The 14,481-nt window shown below is 49.3% G+C and overlaps 5 protein-coding genes across 5 annotated transcripts; 2 read left to right on the top strand and 3 right to left on the bottom strand.

Annotated features, from left to right (window-relative positions):
• Positions 1-23: 23 nt before the first annotated feature.
• Positions 24-2,870, bottom strand: LOZ57_002990 (uncharacterized protein; the record flags this gene model as incomplete). The annotated part of the gene is made up of 1 exon (XM_049252045.1): positions 24-2,870. One exon carries the CDS (start codon positions 2,868-2,870, stop codon positions 24-26), a length of 2,847 nt encoding a protein of 948 aa, XP_049108928.1.
• Positions 2,871-3,611: 741 nt separating this feature from the next.
• Positions 3,612-7,633, bottom strand: CLU1 (Intracellular distribution of mitochondria; the record flags this gene model as incomplete). The annotated part of the gene is made up of 4 exons (XM_049252044.1): positions 3,612-7,262; positions 7,320-7,384; positions 7,442-7,534; positions 7,597-7,633. The coding sequence occupies 4 exons, from the start codon at positions 7,631-7,633 to the stop codon at positions 3,612-3,614; spliced, it is 3,846 nt and encodes a 1,281-aa protein (XP_049108927.1).
• A 1,769-nt stretch (positions 7,634-9,402) lies between these two features.
• LOZ57_002988 (uncharacterized protein) lies at positions 9,403-11,096 on the top strand (the record flags this gene model as incomplete). The annotated part of the gene is made up of 5 exons (XM_049252043.1): positions 9,403-9,449; positions 9,511-9,879; positions 9,943-10,184; positions 10,245-10,585; positions 10,647-11,096. The coding sequence occupies 5 exons, from the start codon at positions 9,403-9,405 to the stop codon at positions 11,094-11,096; spliced, it is 1,449 nt and encodes a 482-aa protein (XP_049108926.1).
• Positions 11,097-11,585: 489 nt separating this feature from the next.
• Positions 11,586-12,751, top strand: LOZ57_002987 (uncharacterized protein; the record flags this gene model as incomplete). Its single annotated transcript, XM_049252042.1, has 2 exons — positions 11,586-11,898; positions 11,982-12,751. The coding sequence occupies 2 exons, from the start codon at positions 11,586-11,588 to the stop codon at positions 12,749-12,751; spliced, it is 1,083 nt and encodes a 360-aa protein (XP_049108925.1).
• An 861-nt stretch (positions 12,752-13,612) lies between these two features.
• Positions 13,613-14,176, bottom strand: VPS21 (Vacuolar protein sorting-associated protein 21; the record flags this gene model as incomplete). The annotated part of the gene is made up of 1 exon (XM_049252041.1): positions 13,613-14,176. The coding sequence occupies one exon, from the start codon at positions 14,174-14,176 to the stop codon at positions 13,613-13,615; it is 564 nt and encodes a 187-aa protein (XP_049108924.1).
• Positions 14,177-14,481: the final 305 nt, after the last annotated feature.

The following is a 14,481-nucleotide window of genomic DNA, read 5'->3' as shown; positions in this document are numbered from 1 at the left end:
TCAGTAAAAAACCGGACTCACAACTACAGAAAACTCAATTCATCATCGCTTGAGTAATTAGGATTGAGATGCGGTATAGTTGCGCGGCGTACGGCAGCCAACCTCGCAGAAACACGACGCCTGGCAGGTTGTATCAATTCTCGACCAAATGGATACGAGTGGCGTTGTCTCTTATGCTGAAAATTCTCAGAGAGCGCTGGGGCTGTGATAAAAATATCATCTTCATACTCAGCGGAAGTTCTCCTGGCACCGCTGACTTTTAATTGATTTTCTTGGAAGCAGGTATCATGTTCATTGGTACGAATGACAATGTCGATATCAGGGCATTTTCTTGGAATAACAGGTCGTATTTCCACAGCGATAGCAATAGCCACTGGCATATCCACCCTGTTATTTCTAGCGCGAAGACAATACCGGCTCTTAACCGTATCTTTGAATTTGCGGCCACTTGAATCATCAGACAAACGGCGTTTCCTATTCTGGCGAGTTTGATTGTGCCCAACCAATCCGCACGCGGAACCGGCCTGTGCATCACTATCTTCTTCTACTTCTTTTTCTTCTTCTGTATCCGTAGGTGCGGTGGATGGGGAACCAGAAGTGGTGCTGGACCCAAATTGACCAGAGGAAGAGCTCACATCACTGGGACAGCCTGATGTTGGATCGCTATCCACACTAGGAGTAAAAGAGCCAACGTAATCAATAACTGGTTGTTTTTTTTCATGGGGACATTTAACAGTAGCACTTCGGCTCATAACACTGCGCTTTACACACGGCGTTCTGGCAACCCACTCGCCAATCCCATCTTCCCATCTGAAGCTAGCGGTAGTAAGACTTAGTGATGGGGTCATCAGCTCAAGTCCATGATCAAAACCAGCCGCCTTTTCTTGAATATCCGTAGCCCAAGTGTGATGTTCACGTAGACATGTATACTCGGCAAAATTGAGCGCTACCTCTACTGTAACTTTCGTCAGCATGGCGCGGAAAGAAGGATAGCGCCTGAGGTGTATTGATTCAAAAAGAGTTGTCATAGGTTTAAGTATGTCAAATTCATTGCCGTCGCGGCCTCGACAAAGGCACCGCGAGAATTGGAGAAATAAGGCAGAAAATCCAGCCACCAGTTGTTTTCGATCAGGGGTGAAGCATATGAAATTCTCGATGCTGCTTAAAAGAGAAGGGGAATACCATATTTCGTCGAAATTTTGTGCTTCAAAATATTCAAAAATATATTGTGTCATTAAAACATAACCTATTCGCATTCGTTGGCTACCAGAGTAGTTTTTGGTCGGTAACTTCGCGGTAATTAAAAATCTCTTTACTGTAGCGGCCAAGGATGTCTGGATGTACCACATTGGGGAGATAGTATGCGGCTGGCCTTCAAACCGAGCAATATGCGCGCTACAGAGTACTGTAAGCATGCTGCAAATGGTATTGTTCAAAGCCTCAGACATAGGCCCATCAATCGAAGCCTGAAAGCTTACACTTTCCTCTGAGGGGTGTAAACCAGGTCGGCGTCGAGCCTGAACTTTTCCATTACGCCTGTACCTTTGTTTCTGGGTGGGTTTATTCAGCCCCAATGAAGCTCGAACGATTGCAAATATCAGCATGGCCGATGCTGTGGAGTGTTCATCTTCGGATACGACAGACTGAATAGCATCAACGATGTGAGATTTCATTGAGGCTGTTGCCATCCACTCGACAGGCACAATGCCCCGGGTTATCAATTGGGAGAGTCCCCGAAAGAAGAGCGTCGAATCGTGCATCTCTTTGATATAACATTCCAAAAAGAATGTCCCCAAAAAGGTGTTGGAGAAAAAAATACAGTCCAATGATAGAGGATGTGCGGCTGCTGGGGTAATAGTAAGAAAAGCTTCGCGCAATGCGGTGGCTGCATCATTTGAATTACTTTCAAGGGTTCTCAAAACCAAAAATCGAGCCAGCCTTTGGGGTATCATTCTATTTCGAATGGTCTCTGTGACCAAACGAATACCATGCTTACGCACAAGCCTCCTTAGAGGCTTCCAACCTTCATTGGAAGAAGTATAGGTCCTTTCTAATTCTGTGAAAAAATAATCCGCAACATCTATATCATCATCATTCTCTCCTTCCACATTTAAACGACGTTGTTCTTGGAGAATATATTCTGAAGTTTTGTTTAAAGCCATGGAAAGTAGCGAAGGAACACGACGACGGCATAGGGCGGTCTCTTCTATGGACGTCATTTTAAGAAAGGCATCAAATGCATTGGATATTCCAACAATAATCGAGACATAAGCGGAGTCGCGGTAAATGGATTTATCATCAGCGAATATATTAACGGAGGGACCTTTTCGACTGCCCCTTAAGGGTTCCAAATGCACTGTAGGCTTTTGCAACTCATTGTGAGGCTCTGCTTCAGCTATATCGTAGTTCTGGTGTCCAGAATGTCTCCAGTTCTTTCCCAGAATCAAGGGTGTCGCAACCGTAAATTCGCCCGGTTGTAACTCCTGGGGTTCCGGGGCACTTATTACGAGTCTTGACCGGTTCTTCGCGAGCCCACCTATTTTGCCTTTGCGTCCTGAGTACTTATGCTTAACCCTTTGGCACATGGTATTTCCCGGGACCCAAGTCGGGTCTTCCCCTACGGACTCAGAGTCCGATCCCTCAGTAGACCTGCTTGGTAGACGACCATTGCTCCGCGATTTATTTATATTCGTCGTATCGTTGGAAATTAGGGATAGCTCATGTGGCTGAATTGGGTTGGACTTCAGGTATTTCTCCAGTCGCAGTATCGCCGCGGTCAGGGGGCGCAAAGCTCGGTTGCACCATCTCGAGGTAGCAGGTGGTTGCGCGATGTTTGGCTTTGAGCGAGAGGCCGAGGTTCTCGAAGACATATTTAAACTAATTTCATTCCAATATCCAAAAAAAATCGAGTCAGGCGGCCCGTTTCATCCTTTACCCTACACACGCAACTCGCCGTAACACAGCGGGTACAGGTGTCGTCATAAACGGAATAAGAGCATTTAAAATAATTTGATAAAAAGTTGAGTTTATATTATTTCAAGCGTAGCGTAAAATGTAAATATGCTAATATGCAGCTTGGAGAAGATGCTTGTTGCTATTGCCATCGACTGCCAAAGCTCTCTGATAAACATAAACACCAAACGGAGCAAACACCACGTGAACAGAAACTTCGCTTATGTAACTATCTAACCAACCAGTGGTAGTATGGCAGCTCAACGATGAAGCATTTGCAATGAATAAGTATCCAAAGAAAGAAAAAATCAAGAATGACGATACAGTATGAAATAAGAAAAGCGGAGCCAAAAGTAACAGTCCAGCCCCCAAATCCTTGCCATGCAGACTTTTTCATACAACAAGGCTAGATGGATCATAATCGAGTTGAGTAGAGATATATACAAATCCAAAAAAATTCAGAATAGCTCCAGTCCCATTTCACAAGGACGAGCAAATCGCCCCATCATATACACACCTGCTCGACCTCCACAAGGTAGTCGGCTTCCCCAAAAGAAAATATTTTCAGACCTCAATGAAAGTAACCAAATACTTATTGCGACCCACCAGTTGACTGTAACAAATACAAAACCCGGCGTTCAGCATTGTTTACAATGCGCTCAGGACGATGCTTTGATAGTGGACTGTTTTGAACCGCGGAGTTTAGGGTTGCGAGCAGCAGCGCGCTTCTTCTGTTTAGTGCGTGGAGTGCTAGACTCGCCACCTTCGATGAACTTTAGCAGTTCGTCAATGCTCCGAGAATCCAGAGAGGTGTTGCCTCTAGCTTCTGCGGCATTAGACATTTCTGAGGTGGTTTGCCCAACTTGGGGCTGGGGCTTGGTTCCCAGACGAGTAGGCAGGTTTGCCAAACGACGTCTGCGGGCTTGAACATCTTTTGCATGCTTGGCAATAAACACTGCATTCTGGGTGAGCTGCTCGAGCCAGTTTTCAGCCTCTTTAGTGTTTCGATCTTCAGGCCCGAGCTCGCTCAAGAAGATGTTGTAAGCATCCCGCATGCGATTCACAGCAGCCTTTGAATCTTGGTCAAGTGCAAGAGCTTGAGCAAGTTGGAACAGAATGGTGGCTGTATTGACAGACTGTCTTCCGAAAAGCTCTTCGCAAACTGCGAGAGACGCCTCGAACCATTTTCGGGAGTCGGGGTATAACTTAAGGTTCTGAAGCATAACGGCGGCGTTGTTCATGGTCGTAATTGAATCGGGATGGTGAGGGCCGTAAATGACCTTCCACAACTCTAAAGCATGTCGGATATATACCAATGCAACCTTGGTGTTGCCAGTGGCATGTTCAAACAAGCTGAGATTGAGGTAGCTCAAGATGGCATCGGCAGAGTCCACGCCCATGGTACGCTCTGTAACGATCACTGCTTTGCGAGCGAGTTCAATCGCTGCATCCTTATCATCTGATTGATAATAGAGCATTGACAGTTGGTGATATAGCTTCGCGACTTCTGGGTGAAGAATGCCGTAAATCTGCTCATGGAGTGATAGCGATTCCAGAATAAGTTCTTGGCCAAGTTCTTTCTGGTTTTGCATCAAAGAGATGCGCCCGGCCTCAAGAGCTTCCTCTGCAAGCGCGCTTCTCGGCGACGCATCTTTGACTACTGGGACAATATTCAAGATATCATCTGGGACAAAGGTAACTGCTGGCGCAGGACTTTGGGCCGATCGTGGAGAAGCTTGGTCTCCGCCTTTCTTTTTCTTTTTCTTACCACCCTCCTCGGCGCTCCGGCTCCCATTGGAAACGGGAGAATGCTCCTGGCTCTTGACTTGCGATCGATCGAAAGCGAATGCTTTAGCGCCGACCTGGAAGCCAAGCTTGAGACAGATATCACGCAAAAGTTGAAGATGTCTGAGAGATGAAGCCCAGTCAGCATCAAGAGTGCAGCGATAACGAATTTGAATCTGTTTTTCAATATCCTCTCGAAGAGAAGTGGGGGTGACCTGTTCAAAAGAAAAGTCACCACTGGTGTAGATTTTCCGAAGATCTTCATCCATTTCGGGACGTGGCTTCGAATTAATCTCGGTTCCAAGAAGGCAGTTGAGCAAGTGAGCGATGCAGGAGGTGGCAAACGGTGTTGGAAGGTGGCGGAGATAACGATTGATAATGTGCTTGAAGGCACGAGCAATCATGTCCTGGGTTAACAGAACAGTCAAAGCTCGAAGTCTCTGGCCCTTTTCCTTAGCCAATTCAACAAGCTTTCCGAGGTATCTAATATTAATACCACGTTTATGAAGAAGCTGGCTCAAGGATTGGCTATCCATCGGGAAGCCAACATCGCCATCGTGGAGATCTTGAACAAGTTCAGAAATCACCTTCGTCCGCAAGTACTCACAGGCATCGCGAACCTCTTTCTCATCTCGTGCCCACTCCTCTTTCTCCTCTTCTGTCTGTGGGACTTGGCCACTGAACGCATCAGGATTTAGTGCCAGTTTAAAATTCGAGATATCAACTCGTTCCTGGTCTTGTGGGGTATCTTTCTTCTCAGAATCCGCCTTTTCTTCAGAAGGAACTTTATCATCCTTCTCATTGTCTTGTTCAGCCTTCTGTTCCGCATCCCTCTGAGCTCTTTTGCGTTTCTCAACTTCCCCTTTAACAAACTGGCCCATCTTGAATCGCCAGTAAGACTCCACTAGCTCTAATCGGAGGACAGACATGCGATGCGGATAAGGCTCGTACTTATCAGAATCTTCAGACCATAGAACATCCAAGGGCGTAATACGATATAAGTCCAAAACATATTTACGACCGTCAGTTCCGAGAAGACCTTTGGTCTCAACACTTCCTTCCAACTCATGCCTGATACCTTCTTTATCCCAGACAGGATGCTGCTTGACTCGCAAGGACTTGGAGAGTTTCTCAAACACGGGGGTAAAAGCCTCGTTCTTTGCAACAATGTCCTTGCCCTCAACGCCACCATAGTCAATCTGATGTTCTCCGGGTTCCCGTTGTTTGAAAATACCAGGTACAATGCTCTGGCCAACCACGCGCTTTCCAAGGTAGTCAACCACAACGGTTCCTGGGGTGAAAAGGCCCTGAATGTCAAGCTGATTTATTGCTTTCACACCCATAACGTCCTTACCCACAGCAATACGGGCGGCCTCATCACCACCTTCGGAGGCAAATGTTCCAACACCATCAGCTCCGAACGAAAAAAATATATTATTATACACAAAAATCTGGGCGTCTCTACCCTCTGTGGGGTTCAAAGGTGCAACTTCGCCACGTGCGACGAGGACCGCGCCACGAGCCGCGGCATCGTTGTAATCTGCAAACAATTTCGACGTTAATCGTTCTCTGAAAACTTTATCCTGTACGGTGTCTCGAGGTAATTCTCGTGTCGTTTGAAATTCTTCATTCCAATCTCTAAGGGTTTCGGAGTTGTCTACGCCAGCAATCAGGTAATTCTCCTGAGGTCTGGTGATGTCTGATTGGTGAGCAGACACCGGGTTGGCCGCGGAGGGGACAAACCACGGGTTATGCGGTATCGAGTTTTGGAAAGGGAATGTAGTGAGAAGGTCTTTTTTGTTGTTGAACTCTTGAAGGGCCTTGAAGGCGCTATCGAACGATGGGGAAATTTCAGAAATTAAGGTAAGTAAAGAATGGGAGCTGAAATTTTTAGGCGCTGGACGAGGAAGCGGATCAAACTTGCTATTAGAACATTTGTTGACGAAAAATCCAGAGACATGGGACGTGATCTGGTACTGTTCACCCTCGTTGGTGGTGACTTGTAAATAAAGCAAATGCCCTTTCTGCCGAAGATGATATGGAGGAGGGTTCCAGGGGGAGAGTGAGATAGACTTCACGGTTTTAGGCAATGGCGCGTGCTTGCGGGGAAGCACAGTTCGGAGATTAGCTGGGCCGGCAAGCTCGTAGCCAACAAGGGCATGCTCGCCAGTTTCAGACGCATCCTCCTTCGAGGAGGCCAATTCATCTGTTAACTCTTCACCAGCAGCAACAGAATCGTGGAGGGATAAACCGGCATAAATTCCATGCAAGTTGTCCACCCGATCTCCAGCAGCGCCAATGAGTTCTCTGATTCTGATTACATGCATTCGGGCCTCCTTCTCGGTGTATGGGTCCTCCACCAAGACTATTTCAGCATCAGGTTTAAGATCCTTAACCTCAGAAAGCTCAACATAGTCGTTTATTCTAACTCCGTTGTGCTCCAGGTGGAAGCTAGTGTACTGGAAAGTCCCGGGCAGCTCAACAATGGATTGTCGGACATCCTGGACTTGCTCTTGGCTTGAAACCTGCACGAAGTAAGGTAAGAGAGTTGTGGGCAAAGTACAATGGGCATTCTCACTAACCATAACCTGGATCTTATAGGGATCATGCGGCAAATTCACAGTAATCTGAAAGAGCCCTGGAGCATCTTCGAAAGTAGATCAGACTTCTGCTGCAAGAGGGAGAAATTGCTGCAGGTGCATACCTCCTCCATTCTGCTCACTTTCTTGTGTTTCATCGGCGTGGTCTCCGTTCGTAAGCTCCGTCGGCTCATTTGGACGAGTTTCGTCCGGCACCTCTTGACAAGATCAATTAGTCTCATACGAGCGATTCAATTGCACAGACGTAGGAATTCGGTACCTTTCTGGTGCTCAAGATTTCCGTTACTCTGTTCCATTGTACGAATTGAGTGAAATTAAGAGAAAGGAATCTATCAAAAACCACCCGAATGGAAATTGATGCGGAACTTAAAACTTCCGGCTCGAGTTTCGGCACAAAGGAATGACGCAGCGATGCTCAACGACAAAAACGTCGAGGCATATAGTACAAAAGAAGAATGGCAAAAAGAGGAGCCAGGAAGAAAGCTCAGTCTATGAGAGTAAAATCAGCATAAAATATTGACAGACAAAGTTTTGCAGAGATTGGGTGTCTGGGGGAGAAAATTTTACGGAGCCGGAATTTCCTGGCCGGAAGCAAAGTTACATGGCTTAGTCACGCTCGGCAACCACAACATCGGCCGAGCAAGCCGAAGCAAACCTTGTCTGCCAAAGCTTGTCGGCACTGGCCGTGCGGGAGCGTGCAGGCTTGGGCTGGCGGCGCTCTCACCTTCGAGGCATGCCGTGGGTGCACGGCAACGAGTGGATGGGTGCGTACTCCGTACATGCTACACTGTGTATAAATGGGCGGCGATCAGCCACTTGCGCCTCGCTGGCCGCGACGGGCGTCAAAGAACTTGTTTCAACCATGGACTAGGACGGGTTTAAGAGATCATCAAGGCTATTTCGGGAGGGTCGCGAGGGTGACAGGGGTAGCCGAGCAATCATCCAGCGTCTCGGGGGGTCTGCTGACGGCCCGTTGCATTGTGGGAGGATGCCTAGCGTATCATCTCAACGGGACAGACCGGCGGGCCAGGGAAATATCCAGACCCCATGTACGTGGGGATTTCGAGATACGAGATTGCATCCACTTTCCTGGGGAAGGCAGCCGCCGGGTGCACCGTAGGCTTGATCGATCACAGACCTCGACCTTGCACCCGCTGGCTGCGACGTTCAGGATCCCTGTCCCTAAAATTGCAGAGGCCTGTCCTGTCGATCGTGGGCGAATCAACTTCACAAGAAACCAGTAGTATCAGTGTGCAGGCACCGCCAGGGCAGAAGGTCGCAATATCACCGTGGAAATGATGTAGCACAGCATGTCAAGCTCCATGCAGCAGCAGGGATCAACATGCAACGACGATAGGCCATGCCGTGCGAGCCACGAGTCGCCAATAATAAAGAAGAAGTCCAGCTGCGGAGATACCTTCAACGCTCACTGATGGAAAAGTGAAGAACAGGAATACATGCAGCGGAGCAGACAACTCTCAGCAAAGTATCCGTATCGCACGGCGTTTTGATGGAAGACGCGAAGCGATAAGCCCAGCCACGCCGTCCACGTGACCCCAAGCCGCGCTGTGGCAGCCGCGGTGGCGGCGCGTAACTAACTAGTTAAGCGATGTTTCGTTTCTGTGTTGGCACCAATCTCTGTTTCAACCACAACATTCATTCTTTGCGCTTCGAGGCACGTCGATTGCCTAAGTCACTCCTTTGTCTTCTTTGTCTGGAGTTTCGTTCTGCTTTCGTTGCGTTATTTAGTTTACTAGCTGCGTGTATGGGGCCTCTTGCTTTTGCCCCCTTGTCGCATTAGACAGTCAGGAGATACGAGCTATCGCCAGCCGATGCTCCACTGTGCATGATGCCACTGGGCCTGCTGCGCACGCGGGCTGCTCTTGGTCTGAGAAAATATCCATTTCGGCCTGCTTTTCCGCCATGGACAGTACCCCGAACGCGCCAATATGGCTCCCAAGACGTCAATCCAGGCGGCCCTCCTCAGCCCGGGCAGGAGACGCCAGACACGCCAGACCAGAATTCCAAACAGGAGAGTCATTCATGGAAATCGACGCTGCTCAGAATGTTTGAGTCCGCAGCGACAACCTTCGCCTCAATTGCTGTTTTAGGGTAAGGCCAACATGGCCCCAAAATAGCCCCGTGCGCTCTATCTAACTGCCGCGATATGTAGTCTTGCTGGCTACTCTTATCACAAGTATTATAAGTACCTTGTCCTTGAGAAAATGGACAATGCGTTCAATCCTGGAGATCCGGTATTGGAAGTGGCCGGTGAAGCTCCGTCCATGGGAACCGAAGGCAATGATGCAGGACATTGGGTCGAGCGTGACGAGCAAGCCAAGATTGATCGCATCATCAATGGAACCCTTAAAGGCCGCTATTTCTTGTTGATCGGTGAAAAGGGCACTGGAAAGTCCTCCATGATTCTAGACGCGATGCGAAAAATCGATGGTGCTGGAGTTGCTATGTTTGAAGCCCATGCAGACCTCGAGATCTTTCGAATACGGCTAGGTAAATCTCTGGACTTCGAGTTTCATGAAGAGTACGTAACATTTCTGGATGTAGTGGTCAGTTCGTATACTAAAGGTTGATACACGCATTTTAGCTACGTAGGTAGCCTTTTTAGCATTCGAGGGCCACGCGATACCACGGCATTACTTGATATCGAGCGTGCCCTCAATAAGCTCGAAAAGGTTGCGCTACGGAGAAGAAAGACAAGCGACAAGCCCTTAGTTGTGGTAATCAATAGCACTCATCTTGTCCGGGATGATGAAGATGGGCGGGATCTTCTAGAAATGCTTCAACAGCGTGCTGAACAATGGGCTGCTAGCAGTCTTGTCACGATTCGTGAGTACTCCGTTATAGGAAGTTTCTTGTTCTCGGTACCGTAGTCTAACCATTTTTTAGTCTTCAATAGCGATGACTATTGGGTTTATGAGCGTTTCAAACCTTATGGCTCCCGAATGGAGGTAATCCCCGTACCTGATCTCCCGAAGGCGAAAGCAATGAAGGCACTTTATCAATTTCGCGCGAAATATCGCGCAGAAAATACCCCCATGCACGTATTAGAAGAGGTATATGACAAAGTGGGTGGAAGGTTAACGTTCTTAGGCAAGGTTGCCAAAGCTCCAGATATGATCGAAGCTTGCGATGCAATATGCAGAGCGGAGAAGACATGGTTTTTGAATAAATGTTGGATTTTGGGGAAGGAAATGGATGACGATGTTATGGACGAACAAAAATACTCCGTAAGAAGTCTCATTGTTTTTCCAAACGGCGTATAAAAGTTATGCTCATCAGAATAACTAGTCTGCTGCGATGGTCCTAGCAAAGGCTCTCGTTGAAATGGAGAAGGACATGGAGCACATCTATCATCCAGAGAACGGGCACATTTTACCGGAAGTACCGCTTCACAAAGCCAGACAAATAATGACCAGAGCAGACTTCATCCAGAGCTACGACCACGACAACATCTTTACAATCGACTCCAGGGCAATGGTTCGCGCCGACTCTGTGCCCATGCAACGCGCCTTTCGAGAGATATGTTCAGAACCTGGGTTCGACGAGTACCTTGAAGCTACTCTTGACCGAATCTCTGATATTGAGAGCTTGGGCAGAACTCGTGAGGTGACGGTTAAAGACTTTTGGCATGGTGGTAAATTCAAAGCCATTATGCGAGACACAAAAGGCAGGGAGACTGGCACGTTGGAAGTCGGCGTAGTTCCGCCCCCAGAGGAAGAGGATGGAAATAATGATTGAGCGACGCTCTAGTATCTCACTTTTTTTTCTAAGCTTGACACTCCTTTTGCTTTCCTTGGATTTGAAACGATTTCGGTGGAGTGTTCTCTTTGGCCTGCTATGATATGTGTAATATATTTACGTTTACTTGATGAAAAGAGTTATAGAGCGTTACGCTGCAATATTACTGGCAGATGGAAGAATTCTCACCTTTCAAGCAGAGTAATGATCCTCAACCCTTGGAGTACTCTGTACGAAACTGCTTGTGGTGAGCTCAAATAAACGCAGCCAATCACAGCTGCAGAAGTGGGTGATGACATCACCTCCACTCCTGTTGACAAAACAAGCCCAGACGCGGTAAGCTCTCAAAGCTCAACCCAACTCGCAGGCCACTACCACCCGCGCTGCTCCACGAGTCACGCTCACAGAACTCGCCTACCACCGAAGATACCGCCCAATTACTCCGCCTTCTTTGTCCATTTCCTTTACCCAACTTATGCCCTAAACAAAATGGGCCGGCGATCCTCCTCAGCAACATCCATCGCGGGGCCGAGCCCTCGAAGACGCAAAGCCGCCGCCAAAACTGGCCCACCTGTGCGCGATGGCTGCACGTGGGCGCAGTGTGCCTGCTATTTCTCAAGATTCCTCGCTGCTACTCTGAGTAGCCTTGTTCTCAACACGGTGCTGTTCTCGCTGAGCGTGTCGATTATACAGGGCGACATTGCGTGGACGAGTAAGCACCTGGACTCATGGGTGCAGGTTGTGGCGCTACTGTCATGGAGAGTGCTAGAGATGGGCGTCGTGTGGGTGCTGGATTATGATGGTGAGTTTTGAGTCTATGGAGGACCTTCGCGTCTACCGATGAATGTATGAGGGGAGTGCTAAGCGGACGTACTATCATTCTAGCCCGGGATATCGCCAGCTTCATTGGATTGGTCAACCTACCGACTCACGTTCTCCTATATAGCTTTTACGGCCTCCGTCCAACCACCATTCTCACCGTCGCCGCGATAAATATCATTTCCGCCACCATACCATTCCTCTACTTCCGCCCCACCAACACCATCCACTCCGTACCCCCCTCCTCCGAGCGCGCCATAGTCACCGACCGCCAGACCGCAATCTACACCACCGTCGTCGCCGCCGCCCTATACGCCGTGGTGCTCTTCCTCAGCTTCGCGACGTGGCTGCCCACCCACCTCGTGACCTACTTCGACGGCCTCCCCAGCCTCGAAATCGCCTTCGACGGCGCCAAAAGCCTCGTGCCGATGTTCATCGGCCTTCTCCCTGCCGGCTACGCCACCCGCGACTTCCTCTTCGTCAGCTCCGCCGGCCAGCCCTACGCAGAAGAACCCGGCCCGGCCTACCAGGAACGCAGCCACGAACTGTTCGCCGTGCTGCTCTACCGCAAGTACTGGATGACACTGCCCGCGAAGCGGAGAACGCTCATCGCCCGCACAATTGTGCTATCGTCCATGAGCTTTGCGAACACCGTGGTGCACAGCGTCGGGACGATAAACGGCGTGGAGCTCAACGGCGCCATGGGCTGGGCTGCGATCTGGAAGGTTGCTACGGTGACCACTGGGCTGATATACGGATGGATCGATGCCGCGGATGGCGTGGAGTTTGAGGCTAAGACCACGACGCGCAGGCAATCGACGAGAACCCGGTCGTGAGACTGTCGGAGAGGGATACTTCGCTTAACGGGGAGTATATATGGGAGAAAATACAAAAACGCGCGTGCTATGTATACGGGATCTCGGGTGAGCGCGGCGTGCATACGGGCTGCTTTATAATCCATCTGCCTTGGGGAGGGGGGAGGGTGGAAATTGAGACATTTGGGGGAGGTTGGAGATGTGATTTTCTTCCACTGCTTCTTTTTGGACAGAGCCAAAAAAATTCTCAAGGTGGCTGAAGATGCCACCACCTCTTCCTTTTTTGTTTTTTAGCACGTTCCTGCAATCTTTCAGGTACATAGGATAGTTTGCGGGTTTTGAGGGTGGTTTTTGGTTGCAGAGCTCTGGTCGTGATGTTTGCAATCTCGAAATTTCTTTCTTTCTCGATGTGTCTTATTATTACATTGGTACTCTGTAGCCCTGATATCCATGCAGTACCTTGTGCGGATGCATTCACTAATGAATGTTATTTCTTTTGTTTTTTTTTTTTTCAACCTATAAAAAGAAAAAAGTAGTCATGACGTAACTCTATAGCTAAATAGCAGAAGACGTCACAGGCAAAGGAATCAGGAGTCCTATTCACAGATGTATGATATTAACCCTCTTTTGTCCTAGTTAAACAGGAAAACAGAGGCGCAGGTAGTAGAGGATTCAAGTGAGAAACAAATATCTGCTCAGGCTGGCAGCAAAACGAGGGAATCACTTATCAAAAATCACAAGGAAAACAAAAAAAAAGCCTATTGATAACATGCGACGAAAGCAAGGCAGCCCAGGTCATTCAGTCGGTCATGACACACCACGACACACCACGCAGGGGAAAACCAAACCAGCAAAGAAACAACACTGTGCAGCCCCAGGTGTTCAGCAAGCACAGCCTTCCTTCGCAGTAGCAGCCCCGCGGTCTCGCAGGTTGACCCGCGAGTCTTCTGCCGACCGTCCGGCGCCTAGCGCTGTCTGCCCTGCACCGGCCGCTCGCGAAGTCTTGAGGCTGGTCTCTGGGATGGCGTTTGCAATGGCCGTGAACACCTCTGCGACGTTGACGCCTGTTTTCGCGCTGGTCTCGAAGAATAGCAGCCCCTCGTCGTCGGCGTACGAGCTGGCTTCGTGCGTAGATACCTTCCTGGCATCGCTCAAGGGACCCTCTTCTTCTACTTCTCCGCCGGCGTTTGCACCTTCCTCTCCATCTGTATCAGCTTTGGGCGCCGGAGAGCCGTCCGAGGCGGCAGGTTCCCTGGCCAAAGGCGGATCTAGACCGGTGGCCTCGCCGTCATTTGTGAGATCGAGCTTGTTGCCTACCAAGGCAATGACGATGCCGGGGCTCGCTTGGCGCTGGAGCTCGGCGACCCAGTGTTTGGCTTTTATGAGAGAGGAGGGCTTGGTGAGGTCGTAGACGACGAGGGCGGCCTGTGCGTTGCGGTAGTACATCGGGGCAAGGGAGGCAAAGCGCTCCTGGCCGGCAGTGTCCCAGATTTCAAACTTGATGGTGCGCGAGGGCAGAGAGCATTTCTGCGTCAGGAATGCAGCTATACAGCAGGGGCAAATGAAAGCGCGTTAGAGAGGGTGAGGGTCCGAGCTATGGAAGGATTGTCGACGGAAACCGGGGACTTACCGCCTATCGTCGGCTCCTTGTTCTCTTGGAAGTCATTGTTCACAAACCGGAGGACGAGAGAGGACTAGAGGAGGGCCCCAGGCCGCGCATCAGCAACAAGAACTCAACGGGAAGGAGGGGG

The sequence above is a fragment of the Ophidiomyces ophidiicola genome, assembly GCF_022830035.1.
Source record: "Ophidiomyces ophidiicola strain CBS 122913 chromosome Unknown scaffold_9, whole genome shotgun sequence".
Lineage (NCBI taxonomy): Eukaryota > Fungi > Ascomycota > Eurotiomycetes > Onygenales > Onygenaceae > Ophidiomyces > Ophidiomyces ophidiicola.
The sequence above is the reverse complement of the archived record's forward strand: the minus strand, read 5'-3'. Positions and strand labels throughout refer to the sequence as shown.